At 37.6% G+C, this 24,185-nt stretch overlaps 1 protein-coding gene across 2 annotated transcripts; it reads left to right on the forward strand.

Moving 5' to 3' along the window:
- The first annotated feature begins 10,367 nt into the window (after positions 1–10,367).
- On the forward strand, positions 10,368–21,673 carry nup35 (nucleoporin 35). 2 transcript variants are annotated; one of them, XM_084121470.1, is made up of 9 exons: positions 10,368–10,521; positions 10,868–11,029; positions 11,145–11,272; positions 13,551–13,605; positions 13,700–13,835; positions 13,992–14,061; positions 14,147–14,275; positions 14,385–14,540; positions 20,942–21,673. In XM_084121470.1, exons 1-9 carry the CDS (start codon positions 10,509–10,511, stop codon positions 21,017–21,019), a joined length of 927 nt encoding a protein of 308 aa, XP_083977596.1. In that variant the 5' UTR covers positions 10,368–10,508; the 3' UTR covers positions 21,020–21,673. The 2 variants fall into 2 exon arrangements, with proteins under 2 accessions (XP_083977596.1, XP_083977597.1); XM_084121471.1 differs by lacking the exon at positions 20,942–21,673 and adding an exon at positions 18,229–18,514 and having other exon boundaries at positions 10,390–10,521.
- Positions 21,674–24,185: the final 2,512 nt, after the last annotated feature.

Here is a 24,185-nt window from a genome sequence, read left to right on the forward strand (position 1 = left end):
TTGGAATATGAAATGTCATAGCATAGCATTGACCTTCTTTGGTGAAGTACACTCATCTCTAGGGCCTGTCTGCCCTTCTTCATAACCTGGAACATTTGAGAAAGAAGCTTCACTGATTCGGTTTCTCTTGAGTGGAGCCTCTTGACTCCTCAAGCTCATCAGTGCATTAAAGTGCAGAATTAAATTCCTACAATTACCATGTAATATTTCACTTTTTTTTTTTTTTTTTTTTTGAGAAACAGTGGCTGATTAATGAAAGCTGATGACTGCACTTGAACCAGATGGGCCATTCTGTCTGGGGTCCAGAAAGATGGGAGTGAAATGTAACCAGGAAAGCTGGAAAGACCACCACTAGGGCAACAGAATGCTCTTCTGACTCTTACACAAACACTAGACCCAAAGACAATTAAAGACAACTGGTTTGATTCTGAAACTGCACTCTAAAAAATGCTGGGTTGTTACAAATATGGACAAACCCAAATGTAATCAAAATTTTTAAACCAACTGTTGGGTTTGTCCATATTTGACCCAACCATTGGTTGGAACAAACCAGCATTTTTTAGAGTGTTCCCTCATATTTGTTTTTAGTGTGTTGCTATATGGTTGCTATGTAGTTTTGGTTGTTGGGTCCGGTCCTAAATGGAAACCTATAAGCCCTCGCAATCTTGGGTTTGCACTTTCGTTACCGAATGCTGCTTTGACTGTTGGTTAGTGCGGTACTGGCAAAAGTGCACATCGAGGGTACCCTGGTACAAGTTGAGCACAAGTTGAATTTGCTCAGCGAGTTACTCTGGTGTCGAATAATGATGCTCATTAAATATGCCCCTCGATCTGAGCTGCACCAATCACATCGGGTTATCTGATATAGGTGGGCCAGAGACGAGCTAAAAAGATGACGACAGCGCTGTGACGTCCAAGTCATTAGTAAACATTGCAAGATGGCTATGGATGAACACCAGTTGTTTAAAACGGCTTTGGCCGCTACAATGAATGAGTTAGACTTGGCTTTTAATCTAAAACAGGAACAGAAGATGCTGCTCGAATCGTTCCTTTGCAAGAAGGACATTTTTGCTGTTTCGCTGATCGGATACGGTAAGAGTATAATCAGAGAATGTCTAATAAGGTTAGCTCCGCTGGTAGCTGGGGTTTATTGTTGTGATTGGTCGTAGTGTTATCCAATTGCGTGCAGCGAGATTTTCAAATGCACGCTTGGTGCCGCCCCCGAGCTGGGCGATTTTCATTAGTCGACGCCAGACCATTAATCTTTTAGATTTAGGTCTGGATTTCCAGGCTACAACGAGGGTGCATATTGGCCGCAAATGGACTTGAGGCACTAGCCTATAGATGAGTGCAATAGAGTTGATATGGTTAAGTCTACCCTTACAAAAGATAAATGCTTTAAAGTCCCCGTAAACCGGAAGTAGCAACTGATTTTACTTCAGTGTTGTGATGGATTTCCAAGTGAAATGGAATATTGAATAGAGGGCACGGTTTTATTTTAGCGCACTTCCTCTCCATCTCTCGCTCATAGCAAACTGTTGGAGGGGAGTGATTAAGAGTTTTCAACCCAAGCCGTCAAACTGACGTCATCGGAAAAGGAAAGCCATTCCAGACCGGAATAACTTTTCTGATTTTGATTAAAGATTACCATGACAAACAATTACATTATTATTATTATAATTTTTTTTTACAATTACATTATTAACTTGCACAAATTAATTGTTCACCTTAAGACCAGTAATATGTGCTAACAAAGTAAATAAGGTCAATTTTGATTTCAAGAGGACTTTAAGTTAATTTTATTAAGTAAACTTAAGTAAATAATATTTTCCAAGTATAGGCTACTTTGTATTGTAAGTATACTAATATCAATGTACTTTTACTGTTTCAATACTTCTTGGGAGAAAGTTGGCCTGTTTTTTTAGTTTATAAAAGTATACTTTTAATGTACTTTATGTGTAACAGTAGTACATTTTAAGTACACATCTAAGAGTTTCTTTGGTATTGCAACTATATACTAGTAAACTTTTGGTATATTGTTTGTTTACTGGTTATATGACAGTTTATGAAAGTACATCTTAAAGAATGCTGTCAGTAAATTTTAACCTTTTTTTATACTGCAAGTAGTTGAAGTGAAGTGAAGTGAAGTTAGCATCACATATATTTAATATTTATATATTATTTTAGTACTTTAAGTACACTGAAAAAAATCAGTGTAAGACAAGAATACCAGAGAATGTCTAATAGGAAGAGAATTGGCACTCTCTGCTTACTTCCGGTTTCTGGACTGGCTGCAGTAACACGTCTCTGTCCATGCGGGGGCGCTCGCAGGCGAGTGCAGAATGAATGGAGGTCTATGGCGAAATACCCCTCAAAATCCACTTTTCTCAGGATATAATTTTTTGTCAAATAATTTGAATGTTGTATTCGAAAGGAGATGCAAAGAAATTACACATTGCTGGGTGTTAGATTTTTTAGAGTCACTTATTTGCTTTAAAAAGTCTTTTAAAATGTCAATGACGTCATACACATCGTACTACCAGAGATACTGCTTTACGGCAATCCTTCAGTCACTCTGGTGCTTTCGCGCTCTGCACTTTCTTTTCTCTCGAGGCATCGACAACACAGCTGACACAGGTAAATACACATGCTAGAAGAGTTTTTGTTTTGTTTGTTTCTGGTCCCGCTTCGGATGCCACGATGCCATCAAGCGGTATCTCTGGTCGTAATCAGTCCTTCACTGACCAATCAGCGTTCATTAGCAGAATGCTAACGTGTTATGGGCAACAACAACTCAACCTGTAAGAAATCGAAAGGACATAAGTACTCGTTCATTCAACTTTCGACCTATAACCCATGTTGAACTTGCAAAACCTACAATAAAATCTGAGATTTCTCAACGGCAATCGGGTGAAAGAGACACATTTAGCCGCCTAGCCCCATAGACTCCCATTCAGTCTGCACTCACCCGCGATCACCTCCAGTGGAATTCTAATGGAACTGCAACCAAGATCGATACAATGGGGCTAATAGGAAGTGCCAAGGCTCTCCGTAGACGGGCTCTGAGAATACTTAAAGCTGCAGTCCGTAGTTTTTCCTCTTTGTCGCCATCTCTGTTCGAAATCTGCAATTGCAGTTATTCGCGGAACTATTAACTTTACGTGGGTTGTGCCACCGTGCAAATTATACTTTGTTCTCAAATTGTTAATGTTAACAACATCAGCATTGCGTGACTACATTTAATGCCCTTCTGATATTTATCCTTGTTTTCGCATGGGCCCGGTTGCAGTCTCTTTTTTTCTGTAGCCACTTTGAAGTCTTTTGCATTTTACAAAGGGTGAATCTCCAGTTGTCACTGGTGTTTGTCGTCTGAACCTTTCTGGATCCGCCATTAAATTGATAAGTTTAATTAAATCAAGTACTGAGAGAAAAGGCTATAAATCTCCACCTCCAACATCCTCACACGCAATATAGCCTACTAGCTGAGACAGCTTTATGTGTACAGATGTGACGTAATGACGTAAAGAAATTAAAAACATTATTACAAGCTTACCGTTTTGAATCGAGCTAAGGCAGTGGTTCTCAATTCCAGTCCTCGTGACCCACTGCTCTGCACATTTTGTATGTCTCCCTTATTTAACACACCTGAACCAGATCATCAGCTCGTTAGGAAAGACTCCATGAACTGAACTGAGTGTGTCAGATAAGAGAGACATACAAAATGTGCAGAGCAGTGGGCCATGAGGACTGGAATTGAGAACCACTGAGCTAAGGCAAGCAGATAGTTTTGAACACTGGCTGGTTATGTACTTGCTCAAAAATTTATTTTGGATAATTGTTAACCCAAAAAAGTTACGGACTGCAGCTTTAAGTATATTTTTGTTAAGCATATATCTGAAAAAAAGTAGATTGAATGTATATGCTCTTATCTTAGCTTAATAGAAGTACTAATAGCAAACTTGAATAAACATTTTTTATTAAATACTTGGCTAGCATTTGCCTTAGCAGTGCAGCGAGCTTTCAGAAACCCCATCACCTTCCCCAGCTCCACCTGCTCCACCTCCACCTTCCCCAGCTTCCCCAGCATTCTTTAAGATGTACTTTCATAAACTGTCATATAACCAGTAAACAAACAATCTGCTAATTCATGCACATGGTGTACATTATACAGCAGCAGCAGCCACATGTCTTACTTGCTCACAGCAGAGTGTTTTGTATGCATTTGCAGTAGCAAGTCCCATACTTGCTCTGCAGCACAAGCATTAATAACCAACAGCAGCAGCAGAAATAACATAGAGCAGCAGCAGAGTAGCAGATCTATTCCGCCAATACCAAAAATATCAACATTTGCATACCCATTACCATGCCAAACACTCAGAGTGTTGTTTTTACTTCCTCCAGTAACCTTGCAGCTAAAATCCCAGCTCCCTTTTGAAGCTCCCTCTTAAATACTTTATTTCAATGAATTGAAAAAGCTTGTCAGTGGAGATAACTGAAGTTACTTTTTATACCTCCACCACAGTCCAATGCACAGCCTCAGACTCCACATATGAAATGCAAACAGTCATATTACTGCACCAAATGCAAGCTATTATTGACCATGCAGAATGTAGAACAACGTCTGTATATTTAACCTATGTATTGAGCAGCATTCAATATTTGTCCCCTCTCAAAGTTAAATGCAGTTTTCATGCAGTAAATTAGGGCTTTTTGAAAGGTAAAGCTGTGTAGCTCAGCTCTGTTAGGGTCCTGGAAATGTTCTGTGCCAGGCTGCTGAATAATACATGTTTAAATGCTTCACGCAGAAGGACGACCCTGGTGTCCCTTCATCACGAGCCTCCTACAACCACATAATTACAAAGTGCCTATCACAGCAGCTGGGTCCAGCATAATAAAATGTTGTGCAGCACTAAACTGTGAGCAATTGTCTTTCCTGAGGAAAATATACTTTGGTTTAGCATTATCTCTGTGTATACCAAGAAAACAAAAGGAGAAGAATTTGATTTTGCGTACTGTGTTCAATGTAAGACCTAGGGCGACTTTAAAGAGATAGTTCACCCAAAATGTATAATTCATCATAAGTCATCATATACTTATTCATGTAATTTCAAATCTGTAAGACTTTCTTCTGAGGAACTCAAAAGAAGATTTAGATTTTAAATCTTTTTAGATTTAGAGGTTAAGACATTGATTGGATCACAGCACGCTCAAAACAGTCTCTTCTTCACTCCAATTAATGCATTTTCCATCATTGTCTGACATTTTAATTTTTTGCTCAAGCGGGAACAATAAACAGCACATGAAAGACTGTTTAAAGCACATGAACATTTAATGAGGAAAACACTGTTCAGTTTATGAATGGTTCACTGTTGCTAAAAACCTGGCCATTCTAATACCGTTTTGTTTCACACTATTGTGCAACAGTCGGGTTCGGATGTAAATCCCATTAATTTTCCCCTTAGCGGAATTGATTTTGAACGATAACTTATGAACCTTTAAAGACAGTCCTACTGTATGGCTGTTAATCGATGGTATATGCTTTTGTTCAAATGAAAACTTTTTAAATTAATATTTTTTTAACAATCGTTTTTTTTAATCATTTTTTATTCGATTATGTCATTCACAATGCTTCTTAGTTTGCAGTTCTGTTCCTCACTAAAGCCGTCATGCACACAGTTTTGTACCTGTCTTTTTGTCCGACATTCATAATGTTGTGATTCACCTGGTTTGTTTGGTTCACAGCTTAACTCTTAAACGGAGAATTAAAATATGCATGGGAAAAATAACCCTTTAAAGCAGTGCTAAACCCCTTTTTGAAATTGCAAGTGTGAAACGTTTACCCAAGTTCAAAAGCTGGGTTTAAAAGAAAATAAAGCCAGGTATGAAAACACTTTTTCACTGTCGTATGCATTCAAAACAAAAGAGGATATGCACAGAAGAGTACAGGGTTCTTAAAAAGTGCACATAGCATGGCTATTATAATTTGTCACACAAAGCACATTGACTTTTTCAGTTGTTTGCACATGGCAACCGTTGTGGAAAATCATTGCAGGTTTCCTCTTGCAGGAGTCTCAAATATCTCCCCATCAGCAAAGACTCCTTCACAGCACATTTGGGTGCTGTTCACTCTGCTGAGTTTATGAGGATCAGCAAGCTGACCTTGACATCTGTTTTGTTGTCAGTTTCATTGTCAGAAGTAAAATGGGGCATTTCATGCAATCACCAGACTCATGACTCAGCAAGTACTGAGGAAGATGTTGTCAATAAGCTTTATTGCAAAACTCTCAGATGAACAAATCATTGGAACTGTCCACTTATATAATTTAAATGAGATGTAAAAAATAAAGTAAAAACTTTATACTAAGAATTCTGTTCGTCTTGTTTTTAACAATACATATGAATATCATCTACACAGGATTTACTGATATTTTTGGTTATCTAATACTCAATCAGACCTTTCCTGTCAGAATATGTGCCACATGGTACTCGTCCAAGGCAAGCGCTTGTAAGTTTCAAGACTGGACTACTGCAGTTCCCTTCCCACCGGTAAGACTAAGCCTTCGCAGATGATCCAGAATGTGGATTCTCGTATAGTCTTCAATCAGGCTAAGAGAACCCATGTCACACACCAGCTTATCTCACTCCACTGGCTCCCAGTTGTGGCCAGAATCAAATTTAAAGTTTTAACGCTGGCTTTCTGGACTACCACTGGAACAGCTCCACCCTACCTCAACTCACTAAATGCATGCAAATGACTAAATGAGCAAAACACCTTGTTGTTCCCTCACAACAGGGGCAAAAAGAAGCAGCTGCAAACACACCTCTAAGTTTCCGCAAGCTCTTAACCACCTTTCATGTTTTATGGGGACATTAGACACAATGTTTTTTTATATTGTACAAACTGTATATTCTATCCCCTAACCCTAAACCTACCCATCACAGAAAATGTTCTGCTATTTTACATTTTTAAAAAACATCACTCAGTATGATTTATAAGCTGTTTTCCTCATGGGGACCAAAAAATGTCCTCACAAGGACAAGGATTTCGGATATCGCCATCTTTGTGGGGACAAATTGTCCCCATAATGTAGTTCTTCTGCATTTCTTCTCTTCTCAGCTTGTTTCCTAATCAAGTTGTCTAATAAACCTGGCATCGTGTAGCTTTTTGATGAATGCTTTGTTCCTCTTTTGTAAGTCTCTATGGATAAAATGCTGCATGTAAATGTTATAGCCCATGCGCATCATATTTCACAAGTATGAGACATTTTAACTATTGCAATGAACCTCTTTGCTCTTTTTAAACTTTGAGAAGGTACACAATAAGCAACCAGTTTCACAGTTTACTGAGGTCAATAGTGCTTATTATGGTGACAGTCCATGAAATACAGCAGAGTAATAAAGGCAAGGCTGCCACTGACTGGTATAGTCACAGAGAGCAAGCTGTTTGCATTCTTATTATCAGACAGTTTCATCAACACCTCAACTTTATCTCGCTCCTTGATAATAGACTCTTTCCCGGGGAAGAATTCAGTGTGGCACATAGTTCAAAACTATTGAAGATGATTACCTTGTCAAAATGAATGAAAGTCATAATGTGCCCTGAACAGATGTGAAATAACTGATTTGATCAAAATTAAGTTCTACAGCACTGTGAGCAACAAATGCTTTATTACATGAGTTGAGTTTTAGATTATGCATTTGTTTAACTCTGCAAATATAATGCTGTTCTGAAACATCACTCAACATCTTGGGATTTTTAAAAGAAAGGAGCCCTCTGGGTGTCGATTTGTTTAAATAAATCAAAATAAACAGACAAATGCATTTATCAAATATGGCAATTTGCTTAATGTGTTTAGACAGAGCTGGTGTTTCTCTCTTAATTTGGATGCAAATGACTGGCAGCATCATTCAGTGTTGCTCCAGGATATGAGCTCAGTCATTTTACAGGAAACCCCTACACTCTGTGTCTCTTTGTTCTGGAGAGACATGATTACTGTTGATATAAATCACTGAGCACTAATGAATACGTAGCACTGCTTTCAAATCCATTTTATTGTTTACTGCACACACTTCTTTGGAAAGGATATAGTCCAATAATGTGCACTGATTGGAATAGGCCTACTGTAGCAGTTCTCCAGATCATTGAAGCTTGAGTAAAACATTTTTTTTAAAACCATATATACAGTGAGGAAAATAAGTATTTGAACACCCTGCTATTTTGCAAGTTCTCCCACTTGGAAATCATGGAGGGGTCTGAAATTGTCATCGTAGGTGTATGTCCACTGTGAGAGACATCATCTAAAAAAAAAATCCAGAAATCACAATGTATGATTTTTTAACTATTTATTTGTATGATACAGCTGCAAATAAGTATTTGAACACCTGTCTATCAGCTAGAATTCTGACCCTCAAAGACCTGTTAGTCTGCCTTTAAAATGTCCACCTCCACTCCATTTATTATCCTAAATTAGATGCACCTGTTTGAGGTCGTTAGCTGCATAAAGACACATGTCCACCCCATACAATCAGTAAGAATCCAACTACTAACATGGCCAAGACCAAAGAGCTGTCCAAAGACACTAGAGACAAAATTGTACACCTCCACAAGGCTGGAAAGGGCTACGGGGAAATTGCCAAGCAGCTTGGTGAAAAAAGGTCCACTGTTGGAGCAATCATTAGAAAATGGAAGAAGCTAAACATGACTGTCAATCTCCCTCGGACTGGGGCTCCATGCAAGATCTCACCTCGTGGGGTCTCAATGATCCTAAGAAAGGTGAGAAATCAGCCCAGAACTACACGGGAGGAGCTGGTCAATGACCTGAAAAGAGCTGGGACCACCGTTTCCAAGGTTACTGTTGGTAATACACTAAGACGTCATGGTTTGAAATCATGCATGGCACGGAAGGTTCCCCTGCTTAAACCAGCACATGTCAAGGCCCGTCTTAAGTTTGCCAGTGACCATTTGGATGATCCAGAGGAGTCATGGGAGAAAGTCATGTGGTCAGATGAGACCAAAATAGAACTTTTTGGTCATAATTCCACTAAACGTGTTTGGAGGAAGAAGAATGATGAGTACCATCCCAAGAACACCATCCCTACTGTGAAGCATGGGGGTGGTAGCATCATGCTTTGGGGGTGTTTTTCTGCACATGGGACAGGGCGACTGCACTGTATTAAGGAGAGGATGACCGGGGCCATGTATTGCGAGATTTTGGGGAACAACCTCCTTCCCTCAGTTAGAGCATTGAAGATGGGTCGAGGCTGGGTCTTCCAACATGACAATGACCCGAAGCACACAGCCAGGATAACCAAGGAGTGGCTCTGTAAGAAGCATATCAAGGTTCTGGCGTGGCCTAGCCAGTCTCCAGACCTAAACCCAATAGAGAATCTTTGGAGGGAGCTCAAACTCCGTGTTTCTCAGCGACAGCCCAGAAACCTGACTGATTAGAGAAGATCTGTGTGGAGGAGTGGGCCAAAATCCCTCCTGCAGTGTGTGCAAACACACACCTGGTGAAAAACTACAGGAAACGTTTGACCTCTGTAATTGCAAACAAAGGCTACTGTACCAAATATTAACATTGATTTTCTCAGGTGTTCAAATACTTATTTGCAGCTGTATCATACAAATAAATAGTTAAAAAATCATACATTGTGATTATGTCTCTCACAGTGGACATGCACCTACGATGACAATTGCAGACCCCTCCATGATTTCTAAGTGGGAGAACTTGCAAAATAACAGGGTGTTCAAATACTTATTTTCCTCACTGTATATATATATATATATATATATATATATATATATATATATATATATATATATATATATATAAACCATATTAATAATTGATTTTGTAATAAGCTACAACTAGTAACTGAATACGTTAATTGATCTTTATGAGAATGTTTTTTACATTTTTTTTTTTTACCAAACCATCATACAACACAACTCTGTATCATCCTTAGCCTATGTCAGATACTTCAACAAAATTAGCATAACATTAATTCATTACCATTTATTCAGTTTATAACCTCTCGCCCAAAAAAATATATCAACATCTACTATATTGTATTAGATGAAATGCATGCATAACTAGCCTATGTGGAACAACAGTGTCACCTACAGATGAGTTAGTGTAAGAACATTTTACCTGAACATTTTTAATTCAGTAATACAATTTGAATACACAGGTTCATCTTTTTATCTGTGTTCGTTTACAACATGACATATGCACGAATACAATTAAGACAAAATGAGATAAAAATTAATACAGTGACTAAAGAAAACAGGTCTTCATTTTATTTTTAAAAGTGCGAAACAAAAAATCAGTTTTACGTCTTTGCCTGCAGGGGCGCGCGCTCTTCTCGTGAAAGCGGAAGTTGGTGTCGGCAGATTTGAACACGCGCAACTTCCGTTCCGTGTGGTTCAAAAAATAGTTGCACTCTTTTTTTTATCTGGTAAAGCAGGGCTAATCTTTTGTCCGAGGCGGCCGTGTTAGTGACCCGGTATGGACATCCAGAGTAAGTTTTCATGCTTTACTCGAGTCCTGTGTTTGTATGTTGATGTCTTTGATACGTTTGTAGAAACGTGCGTAATTGTGGCTGTGCTAATATGACCAGCTAAAGTCATGTGTTTTAGCAGCATTATAACAATTAATGCGATATCTTTATATGCGGGTATTTCATATTTGTTGTAAAGTTACAAACCTTTGAAAGTACCTCTCGGGTGATTTGCGTTTATTTGTTTATGTGCCCGATTTTCAGCATTTTGCAGTTAGGCTAAGTTACTTGCAAATATGGGTTCTAGATAGTAGTTTGCAGGAAGTTTTTTTTTTTAAACACACTTTCTGATATGGTCTCATAACAGGTATTGAACCAATGACACTTGGCTCCCCAACCTCCCCCAAGCCTGGTGCTCAGTTTTTACCTGGGTTTCTGATGGGAGATCTGCCTGCTCCTGTCACACCTCAACCCAGGTCTTTTGGGTTGACAGGAGGTGGGGCAGAAACAAGGTCTCCTCTTCTGGCTGGTAAACACCTATTATTCTTCGTTGTGTTTTGCTAATACCATAAGGAATTCCTGCTCCCCTTCTATACATGGCATAGAAGTTACTTGGTAAGAGATTTGATCCTCTCTTCCATCAGGTGGGTCTCCTCCACAGCCAGTGGTCCCAACACCTAAAGACAAGAGTGGAGCCCCTCCAGTCAGAAGCATCTACGATGACCTCAACGGTTCCTGTGTGGGAATGTCACCTCTTGCTGCTCGCAAACAAGTGAGAAGTGCATACAAACTTATAGATTTTAATTTAAGTCTGCAGCACATGTCCTTACAGAAGAACATGGAGAGACATTCAAATATATTTATCCTACATATATATATTTTTAAAGGGGTGGTTGATTATGATTCACTTTCCTAACTTTAGTTATTGTGTAATGTTGCTGTTTGAGCATAAACAACATCTGCAAAGTTATGACATTCAAAGCAAAGGGAGATATTTTCTTTTAAAGAAATTGCTTTTTAAGGACTACAACAAATGGCTGGGACTGCATAAAATTCCTCCCGGGTTAGTGACGTCACTAACCCTAAACTTTACATAAACCCCGCCTAATACTGCCTCCGGGGATGCGATTTATAGATTATCATGACAGAATATGCTAATCAATGACTAGAAGATCACTACACATAAGCTACATAAAATCACCAACTAACCATTCAGAAATGTTGTCACGTCTTCTTGAGTCTCTCCATCATTGTCTGACTCTGGTTTGAACATAAAAGGCTAAAATTTTCAGTGCATGTCTGTGTGAGGTAAAAGGACACAAGCTGTTGAAGCTCCGCCCTCTGTGCTGGGAGCAGCTGCTCATTTGCATTTAAAGGGATAGACACGAAAATGGTGCGTTTTTGCTCACCCTCAAAAAGTGGCAACTTTAACATTCTGTATAAAAATATCTGTGGGGTATTTTGAGCTAAAACTTCACATACTCACTCTGGGGACATCAGAGATTTATTTTACATCTTGTGAAAAGGGCATTATACCACCCCTTTAATTGAGTAAATGTACAAATTAAAAATGTTTGACTTTCAAAGTCAGTAGTGAGTACTGATATAGTATTAGCTATAGGAATTTAATTATTGAATGAACAATATTGAAAATAAATAAGCCCTAATCAGATATATCATGACAATTTGAAAGTGTTATTTAAGAAATGTGGTAGTTAAAAGATACTGGGTTGGATTCACTAATAATTGCATGGATTATTCATATTTATACATGCAGGAGAACTCATAAGTTCACTCCTAATTCACAACACGTGCATATGCATTGCACATGAACTTGTTCTTAACATCGTTTTAATGTTAATTAATTTGCAAATTTGCCCCGCCTTCACCCATTCACAGGAGCTCAGAATACCTGATCACTCGGTCAACTTTACTGTAGTAAACGCTAGCCTACACAATGGCAAGTAGAAATCCTGGTTTAATTCAGCCATATATGTTTGAACCAGAAACTGATTCAGAAGTAGAAGAGGAAGAGTTAATTGTACAGGCTCGTCTACTAGTCGATGTTTCAGAATGGTAATGCGTTTTATGTATCGCTCTCTACAACATCTGACACATAACAGTAATTAATATGATTAGCTTTTTGCTTGACTACATTATCAAACAGCTAATATAATTTGCTGCTAACGTTACACAAACCATGTTCCAATTCACCATCTCAGAGTCAGACTGCTGCCTTCTAAAAATCAGCATCCTTAGAAACACTTTGAATAACTTAGAATGTCAGTGGAGAAAAACATAGTAAATCATAACATTGATATATATATATATATATATATATATATATATATATATATATATATATATATATATATATATATATATATATATATATATATATATAATTCACCCGCTATATTGCTAAATGTACCCGATTTGACATATCAATAGAAAAATCTAGCCCGCTGGGATAAACTGGCTTCTCTTGAGACTCCCCACATAGTAATGATAGGCTAAAGCTCGTCCGCCTGTGATTGGTTACAAGGTAGTTTGTGACATAAGAAACTGGCGATTTCAAACCACGTTTTTAGTTCACTGCAGTTTTAAGGAGAAAATACTCAGCAATACTGTTGACATGAATTTGCACATGGATTGTCTTAAAGCATATTAAAAACACCACATAGACATTTAAACAACATTAAAAACTTGGTTTTAAGAACTTTAAAAACTTTAAGATTAAATATCTATGTAGAAAATGTCATCTTAACAGTAATACGGTTATAAGGCCGTCCAGAGTATGCAATTTTCACATGTGTAGTTTGTTTTTCCCCTCATAAACTTCAGTACGAAAGTTATTTGTGAATAATATTTTTTTTTTTTTTCGTAAAAACGTTCGTACACTGATTTCACACACAAATATGCACGGTTAGTGAATAAGACCCAATGTTTTTAATATTATTGCACAGATTTAGCAATTACAAACTGAGAAGGGATTGAAAGCATTTTGTTAAGCAGAGTTTTTCCTTCGCTTGTTGTTTTGCTTTTCACAGCCATTTGCTGGAGTGCACACCCCATTGTCTGGTCTACCAGGGACACCAGGAACAGGTAAACATCATATGTAATTTGATTTCTTACTAAATGAAGTTCCCTGCAAAAAAAAAAAAAAAAAAAGATTCTTAGTGACTTTCTTGTTCTATAGTCTCTAGTTTGTTTAGTCCTGCGGGGCAGCAGATGAAAACAACACTTTCCCCAGCTCAAGTAGATCCGTTCTTCACACAAGGAGATGCTCTGTCCTCTGACGACCAGCTAGATGACACCTGGGTCACAGTGTTTGGGTGTGTGGGTTTAAAAATATTAATTTTTATTGTACTTTTTTTTTTTTTTTTTGATAGTACTATTAAGTAATTCATCCTAGAACAAATATAATGTCAGGGCTTATGGCATCGTTGTTGTCTACATATGGCAATAAATTCTTGTTTGTTTGTATACAGGTTCCCTCCAGCATCTGCTTCATACATCCTTTTACAGTTTGCACAGTATGGAAACATATTAAAACATGTAGTAAGTACAGGCCAGGTTTCATCATTGCAGTTTGGTTTATATATGATTGTAATCTGTAAAAATGTATTTTTCTTTTCATTTACAGATGTCTAATACTGGAAACTGGATGCATGTTCAGTATCAGTCTAAACTGCAGGCACGGAAAGCTCTCAGTAAAGATGGAAAGATATTTGGAGAAGCCATTATGATTGGTGTCAAACCATGTATTGATAAGGTAGAAGCACACAAGAAATAATTTCCTCGTGAAAATTAGCAGTGGATGGAAGTGTCCCTGCATGTAATAATTGTAACAGTAATAATGTTACGTTGTATTTTTTTGGCAGAGTGTAATGGAAACTTCAGACAAGGGCAGTACTTCCAGTTCTGTGTTCACGCCCCCGGTGAAGGCTCATGGGACCCCCAGTCACCCTGTATCAACTCCCCGATCTGTCATGAGACCCCTCAGTGCGGCTTACAAAGCATCCAGCAGTGACTACCAGGTATAGTTGAACAAAGTCATTAATATAAATCTATTAAAAGCAGCTTTTAAGAAAATAAATGCATTTAATAATGCAAGGGTTCTGTGGAAAGAGGAGCAGTTTATCGCATTTTGGGAGCAAAGGAGCATATTATTAAACTACTCAGAGTAACTCAAAAGTTTTTACTAAAATGAAGGTTTGTAAATTAGTTAGGGAATAAATATTAATAAAATGGTAACGCTTTACCATGGCTTTTCTGTTGCTCAAACAGTAGAGTGTTGGCGCTTGCAACGCCAAGGTCATGGGTTCGATTCATGCAAGAACTGATAAGAATGCAAATGTGTACCTTGAAATGCAATGCAAGTCGCTTTCGATAAAAGCGTCTGCCAAATGCATAAATGTAAAATGTAAATCAACTTTACAGTAAGGTCTCATTAGTTAACATTAGTTAATGCATTAACTAACATCAACTACAAATGAGCAGTACATTTGTTACTAGGGGTGTGCAGCGGAGACAATATTTGTAACTGTAATAATTAGAGCCCGACCGATATGGATTTTTGTGGGCCAATACCGATATTAGGGAGTAAAAAAAAAATCATAGATCAAAGATTATAGTACAGTACCAGTCAAAAGTTTGGACACACTTTCCCATTTGTGTGTCCAAACTTTTGACTGGTACTGTATATAGAATACAGTATATACTTAAACAGAATATATATATATATATATATATATATATATAACACATTTTTTGCAATGATCACTCAAATGTGGTGATCAAACACTTTGATGTGACAAAGATATGTAAATGTAATAGAGGCAGAGTATTTACCAATTTAACAAATTTTATTATCCAAAACAAGTCTGACATCAGTGCACTGAACAGTAAACTTCACTTCACTTATTATAAATAACTTATAAAAAAACGTGCAAAATATATATAACTTGAATTAAGAAAATAAAAGTGAACTGTGTTGGGCAAGCAAGCTACTGCCAATCCAACAGGGGCAGGTTTATGCAGGAAGCACAGCTTTTCTCTAAAATTAATAAATACTAATAATGAAATATAAATGAATAAACTTTAACTGCAAAGAATTTGGTGATGTGTTGTGTGGGGCAAGCCTGTGTAAATTAACAATTGAATAAACATAACACTTTTTTTTTTCACAAGCCCCCTTCGGTCGTACAGTCCTTAAAACTGCCAATCCAACAGGGGTAGGTTATAATGCAGAAAGCACAGCTTTTCTGCATTCTCTCCTTTGAGGGAGCTTCGCTTCTCTTCATAAAAGTGCTGAACACCCTCTCACTTGGCACAGAGGAGGGTGGACAGGAGAGGTATCTCATGGCCTGGCCTGATAGCCTCTTGAACCGGCTAGTGTTGTGCTTCCACCACTCCAGTGGGTTGCCTCTTTTTCTGTCTTTGACTGGCTCCATCATGTACCTCAAGCTTTTCAAAGATCCCCTCAGGTGCCTGTGCATGACTGGTTGAAGTGAGCATGGTGTCATACAGACTGTCTAGAAAACTGTGGGCCTGGTCCTCCACTCTCTGCCTTTTGAAGTCTCCCTTATCACTGGTGCTATCTGCTGGTGTTTGGTCTGGTTGAGTCTTCTCTGCCTCTTCCCTCATCCAGGCTTTGGCTTGGGTTAGTGTCTCTGGTGACAAGGGCCGCTCCTTGTCCTTTTAGCGTGGGTGGAGCAGGCATGCAAGCACCACCTCTTTTGACTCTTTTACTAGTTTGGAAAACCTTTTCTCCAGGCTCTCCAGCATAGTCTTCCTCAGACTCTGGATTCCTTTACTGGTGGGTCCCTGTGACTCCAGCAGACACCTCAGCACCGCTACACATGGTATAATGCAGGAGGCAGAGGAGTCTGCTTTGCTCATTTCCTGTGTTACCTCCTCCAGTGGTGTCAGGGTCTCCGCCAGGTTGGCTGCCACATCCCACTCGTCCGCAGTTGGACAAGTGAAATGCCCATGGTCACTTGAATTGGCTGTGATTGCTCTCTTTTGCTCCAGCATCCTCAGGAGCATGAGTAGTGTGGAGTTCCACCTGGTTGGCACAGACTGGAGTATGGAATGCTGAGGGACACCAATCTCCTTCTGAATTACAGAGAGCCGTTGCTGTGCAATAATTGAGTGGTTAAAGTGGGTGGCTATTCTTTTTAGTTTGGCCAGTATGTCCCCCACCACCCTTTGGGAGCTGAGGCCATCATTAATGATCAGCTGAAGTGTATGGGCACTGCAGCTCAGGTCAGGCATCTCCACAAGTCTCATGCCTTTTACCATATTTACGTAAAGGCAATGCGGTTTCCTGCATTTTCCGCAGAGAGAAGTTGCTTTATTTGGGTTACAAATTTTGAGTGAATTTGGTCCATTAGCGGAAATACTTCTCACTTTTAAAAGGGTACCTGGGCTCTGCCTTGGCTAGTAATCTTTTAAAACCAGCACCCTCCACAATTGCATAAGACAGGATATCAGTTGCGATCATTTCCATGATCAACTTGTCCAGCTCCTTTGATCTTTTATTGTCTGTGGTCCACTTGTGGTCTTATCAAACACTTGTTTGATTGTGGGCTGTGATAGAGCTCTGTTTTCTTTAGGCTGTGCTGCGTTATCATGTGCCTCATGATAGGCTTCTTTATGTTTCACTTTAAGATGTGCCCACAAGTTGGTTGTATTTTTTGGTTTGAGGCTGCCTGATCCCTGACTGACAGAGATATTACAGATATGACAGATAACTGTTAATGTACCAGATGGGTCCTTGGTGAAGTAGTCCCACACCTTACTACATTATACTTTTAATCTGTTCAACAACACACGCTCAAAACCAAGGATCTAAAAATAGGACAAACGCATGCCTATATACACATTTAAATTTAAAATTTAAAATTGTATTTAACTAAAAGTACATAAGTAGTCAGCAAAATGTACTAAATTTGAAAGTTCTCATTATGCAAAATGGTATAAAGTCTTATTAATTATATAAATTATTGGAATATTGCTTGATGTAACGTAGCGTTATAGGCAGAATTACTCTTGAAAGAGAAGCTGGTTTCTCAAAGATGCGCAGAGACTGCAACGTAGCTATTTGATTTGCCATCTTGCTAATTTCATTCATTCGTGTATCATATCGTACAAGGTTTAAATCATTTAAATAGGCATGTAAAATAGTAGAACGTATATATGATGTAGGATTTTAGTTGATATTACTCTCTTGCCAAGTTCTGATTTCTGAAAGACGCACAGAGATTGTAACTCGGCTATTTCATTTGACTCGGCTAGTTATCCAACAAACATGAGGAGTGACTGTGTCTGCCGAAATATTTTTTCTATTATTCGGTAGAATTTGTTAGTCGTTTTCAAGCCATTATCCGTGCCTTTCCAAATCTGGTATTTGGCATGGGCACATCCCTATTTGTAACAGTATTTATATCTTGTTAATGTTAGTTAACTATTCATTTTTAGTTTGTTAGCTCAGGTCCATTAAATAATATTAACAGCAGGGCTGGGAAGAGTATTGTAAAAGTACTAAGACTACATTTTTTGAAAGTAATGGTAGAGTAAAAGAAAAAAAACTATTTGAGTAAAAGTACTCATGAGTAGTGAGTACTGAGCTGTGGATTCTACCCCCTTTTAATAAACACTTTACACTGCTAGTTTTAAATGTAGAAAATACTGTAATTGACATTCTCTTTTGCTGTTTTTCAGAAAGAATGAAGAATATCTAGATCCATCAACAGTTTTAATATTGTCTTTTAAAAAATAAATTGCTTATCACTGATAAAACGTATCCCAAATGTACTTCCAAAACAATAGGAAAATGCTATTACAAATGTAAAGGTGAAAGTAATTTACAGTACACTCACCACCATTTTAAATGGATGCTTAATGCTGAGCGAGGTATTGTTGTACATAAAATATCAATGTTCAGAACAGTATAAAGAATATTTTTTTTTTGCTGATTGTATGAAATGGATTAAAAAAAACTGTTTATAAATGAGCTGTAGTTTTATTGCATCGCGCTGTCAGAGATATAGTATAACGTGCATGGGTAGTATAACGTGCATCCAATAGGTGCATACTGAATTTGATCCTCCAATTTCAGTACATTTACCCATGGTAAGCTTTTTTCCACATTAAGCATTTTAGAATGTCCCCAACAAACCTTTTCACATACTAAACTCAATGAGCTGCCCACTGCTGCAGGACACGCGCGAGGGAGAGGTGTGGCAGTGCAGATCGCACGTCTCTCTTATGTTCAAGTAAATAAATGGGAGTGGGAATTCCCCACATTATGAACGTGCTACTTTGCAGGAGTTATAAATATTGTAAACGCCTGCAACCTCGTGCCAAAATGTATGCCCTGTATATATACAGATCATTTAGTAAGCCGAAATCCTATATTTGCCATAACACTTTTTTTTTTTTTTTTTTTTTTTTTAGAGGAAGAATTAAATGCTGATATCTCAATTGAATCTATTGGTGCAATCTACTGCTGTGGTTTAAGTTTTCTGTGCAATTTAATTTACTCTTGATGCATAATTTAATTTAAACAAGCATGTAATGACCACGAATTATAATTTTTTTACAAATCTGTTTTGAGCTACATTCATGTGATTTGAAATCCTGTCAAATCTCATTTCTGGAAATGATTCAGTCTGACTGCTCTTGCCGTTGTTATAGGAAACATGCTGAAAGTCACTGCAGAAACAAGACTGTGATGTTGCAAAGTGCCGGTCGAGCAGAAAATTACAATATAATTGAGATTTAGAATTTCTGCCGTTGCATCAGAAGACGTAGTAGCCCAGTGCGGCGGCTACACATTGTCATGTTGTAAATAAGACAACTGTATTGCAAACATGTTGCTGTTGTTTTGGGCATATCCTTACCAACACATCATCATGCTTTGGAGGCCTACAGTCACGGAATCACTGCACATTATATAAACTGTAAATTCAGCGTTTGAGAGGAAAAATGTCAAATGCTGACAGAAAACGTGACAACTTGAGTGAAGAAGAGACAGTTTCATTCTTACCTTTTATAGTCCGGAATATCCATAAACTCGATAGTAGTTGGATGCGCAATGCTAGAGCTTTTATGTAAACTGGTTGTGTGCTGCGTTCATCCAATCAATGACACTGACTCCACAAATATGCAAATAAGAACATTAACCCAGGGTTTAGGAATGTACAATAGGCGCGCTTCCATTACAGATTTTCTAAATGTTGAGAAAAAACTATTGCGAAATGCCGGCATTTCCATTAACCGATGTTATGCGACTAAAACTTTATACTTGTGAGAGGCTCGTATGAGGTGTTTCTGGGTGTTTCTCCCTCATATCTGCTTCGGGGTCTTGATTGTGGCATTTATTTGCGTTTTAGAATCCATTATTCCTGTAATTCTTTTGTCTTTTATGAATTTAATAAAGAACTCTGTCTCGTCTTCTGTCCAAACATACCGCGTTATCTACGTCAGGTGACCTGGAAATGCGCAAAAACTGTTTCCATTGCAGTTTTGCGAAATTTATTTTGCAAATTGCCTGAAAAACCACCTCATGCAAGCGTAATTTTTTTTTTTTCGATAAATGGGAGTTTTTGCAAAAAATTTGTTTCCATTGGGCGTATTTTCAATTCGCAATTTCAATTTGCGCAATTTGAAGGGTAAATGAAACGCGGCTAATGTGAAACGTCTACTTCTAAATACCCGGGATTAAATGTTAATCATTGGTAAGTTATTAGCAGTGTGAAACGTGAAGCAAGATAACCCAGGATTCCGTTTACCTGGGGTTTAGAATGTGTGAAAGAATGGGTTTAGAATTTATTTCAAGTGTGAAAAGCCCTTGTGTGGACAGTCAATATTTTATATCAGATTCCTATCAGATACACAAATAATCGGATTTGTACTGACAGTGTGAACAGCCTAAGATTAGTAAATGCTTCAAAAGTGTTTGTCATTGTTAGTTCATGTTAACTAATGTAGTTAACTAAGGCTAACAAATTGAACCTTATTGTAAAGTGTAGCCAATAAAAATTACATTAAAGTCTGAATAACACCCTGTCGACAGCAGAACCTGACGTAATTTGGGAATAATGTGCATCTCTTTCTATTTTGTAGTTTTCACACACCCAGGTGAACATGAGCTAATATATTTGTGATTTTTATTTTTTTATTTTATGCCTTTGTTCTTGCAGTTTTAATATCTCAATAGCAATTTGCAAAAAAATATTTTGCATATGATTTTGAATGACAGGAGTGGGTAAGATGATGATGATGATAATAATATTCGGCGTATTATAATCTAGACTTACAAATGTTATTTAAATGGCTAGTTATTGGATGAAACTGAAATGTGCTGTAAGGAACAACATTTTAAAAGCATAATTTGTGAAATACCTCCTTTTTGTTTTGTTCTGATTTATAGGTTGTGTCAGATCAACAGACACCAAAAAAGGATGACAGTTTTGTATCGAAAGCAATGGAGTATATGTTTGGATGGTAATCTATCACTCACAGGGTCCTGATGAAAAAGCTGAGACCATCAACAGCCTCTGATGTGTTGACATTGCTCTAAAAAACTAACATTGGGTTTTTCTGAGCACAATCATTGAGTGAATACAAAAGCACTTTATCTCTACATTTGCGGACTGTTTGACATTGCGTGCTCTTTTGCTGAAGATGGACTCTTGAGTGTTTCACTTGGACTGCTTTCAGCTGCTGGGTTTGGAGTTGGTCCCTCAAGTCTGTCCTCAAAATCATACAGATTTAACAACTTAATTGTGTGCATTAAGGTCTTAAACATGCCAAAAGAGGGTTCTGCTGGTAATTTAAGGAGCATATCATGACACCCTCTCACGGGATCCTATTGTACAAAATCTGAAATTTTTACTTGACAGTTTGTGGTTATGGTCTGCTTTATTGATCTCATAAAAATATCATCGATTACATTCAGCATTTTGATACCAAGTAAGGTATCAATAAGGTATTCCACGATTTAACCACATTTTCATGGGTTATATACATCTGTTTTTAGGTTATTGTGGGTTTTCACTAACTTTATCAATTATTTTAACGGAACAGAAAAACTTTTTTTTTTTATGTCTGATTTTGAAAATGCCTTTTCCCTTTAATAAACATTGTCTGACTAGAAACTGCAGTTTGTTTTCTGTTTTTTTTTTTAAACGTACACTAGGTAACTTTTTTTTTTTCTTGTTCAAAATTAACAAGAAACAAAATTTAAATGAGTAAATGCATCATAATTCCTTTGTCCATACACACACTGCCTTTCAAAAGTGCGCTGTATCCCATGTGCTTCAAGGTTTCAACTGCATTCAGCGCTGTTCTTCTGCAGACCTCGGTTTTAATAAGTGGTTATTTGAGTTACGGATGCCTTTCTATCAGTTCAAGTCAGTCTGGCCATTCTCCTCTGACCTCTGGCAGATCTTTTAAACTTCAGCAGATCATCTTGACCATGTCTACATGCTAAAAGAGTGGCTGTCATGTGATTGGCTGATTAGATATTTGCATTAGGTGTGATAAAGTGGCTGGTTAGAATATATGTGCGTAAGATCTATAGAACCATTTCAAGTTTAATTTCAAACAATTTTAGAATTGTAATTCAGTTAATTGCTTATTGAACTTTTGCATTTCTTTACATTACATTAAAACATATATTTAAACATTCTCTGTTCAACTCTGAATGCCGCTGAATAGTATGCGGTATAAAGAAAAGATGGACAAAAACCCTGTTGCAATGTGACAGCGACCTGAAGACAGCATTGTGAATGCCTTTATAAGGATATGCGAGTTGTGCACATGTAGAAGGCTGGTTAGATTGGCAACTATAGAATGACATGCTTGCTCTGGGCATATCATTCTCCAGATGACAAACAAATGAAGCTGCAGCATTTACTTCAACATAAAAATTAAATCAAATTAATTTCATATGGAGTGGGATGTGCTAATGAGAACAAATTGACATGCGTTGCCTTCATTCCTTAAACCCATTCACAGCTCAGCATATTTATTGAATTATTGATTTTGCGTACTTGCCTCATTTGTACAATATTCATTTTTTTCCCCTCAAATCTGTCACGTGTAATGAAATCCAATATGTAATTTGTGGCTGCTGGCAAGATTGTAACTTGACCCAGATTTTCCATTATTTCTTGAGATTTGATTGGAGACTCAAAGGTTAAGACTTGTAGATGAAGCAAGACTTGTATTTTTCTGCACTGGACTCTTTCAGTGATCTTCCAGATGACCCTGAGACTTGTTTGAGGTGGATGAAGCCCGCTCTGATCAGGCAGGGTAGCCAGCTGGATGCCCAAATCAGACACATGGCTGAGTGCTTGCTGAAGGTGACACAGAGCGGGTCTCTGGAGGTGAGGCTGACCCTTGCTGTCAGTGCACAGCTCAGGTGATACGCTCAGAGATGCACGCTACCCCCGGGCCTGCTTGAGATATTAATCCATCCTGATTACTGCTGTTTTTACACCGGAGGCATGATTTAACTAACCTTGAAACGGGCTTATTTTTGTGGCTCATGCATAAATGAAGTAAAGTCTAGTGGTTGGTAAACTGTTGAAGCATTCAGGGTTTTATTGACCTCACAAGACATCAGGGGCCGATCACGATGCAAAATGAGATTTAATTTCTCAGTGTCAATGTTTCCTGAGTAATAAGAACTGCAAATTGTACAGTTTCTGTCTTTTACACTGAAATGTTACTGCATGAACAATTTTTCTTTAGAAATCGCAATTAAATTTCACAAGAAACGCCACACATTGAATTAAACATGACATTTGTTTTCTTGTAAAACACTCAAATAACATTGAAATGTAATTTTGTTTATATGCAAGAGTCATTTTAAAGTTAAGTATTTTAAAAATGAATGTTACCTACTCAAATTTTAGTAAAAATAATTTTTTCAATGAAGACATTGTTTTTGCAATGTATGAAAGCAGCCACACTTTATGCATTTTACAGTTCAAACCCATGTCGAACTCAGATGAGATGGGATGTTGACCACTAGATGGCAGCGTGTTCATTTACTGCTTTTTTAAAGCAGAAATAACTTTCTTGTAGCGCCTTTATTTGAGTTTGAACCTTAAGTTCATGCATGAATTCTTTCTGATGTTTTAAATCCAACTTGCAAACAAAAGTTCAGTGAAAACTGTCAGCCAATCATTTGATGCAAAGTTACAATTAATTAAGACATGCTAGATGAGCTACAAAATCTGTCATTTAAATCAGCTCATTCTAATTTGACCAACTGCATCAATGTAATAAGTATTTGATTATCATTGACAATTTTTTGGAATTTTCTCCATTTTATATGAGATTATTTAAAAAAAGCTTTGTTAATAATATAGTGTTGACATGTCCAGGCTTTTGGATTTGAATTGGACAATTTATTGTTTGTGCCTAAAGATGTGATGCAAATATGAAATCTTGCATGCTATTTTTGGGCATTATTATAGAGCATCCAGTACGATGGTGCTATTTTAAACGTGATCAGTTGTTATAGATGCAGTGGCAGGTAAAAGAGGACTCTGTCACCGTAAAATGCAGCCTAATTCAAAACACGTCAGGATGCAGGTCCTCTTAGTCACTGTGTAATCGTGTATTAAAGAGATCAGGAAGGAATTAAATGAGACCTTGGCTGT

Source organism: Abramis brama (assembly GCF_963993115.1).
Source record: "Abramis brama genome assembly, chromosome: 8".
NCBI classification, from domain to species: domain Eukaryota; kingdom Metazoa; phylum Chordata; class Actinopteri; order Cypriniformes; family Leuciscidae; genus Abramis; species Abramis brama.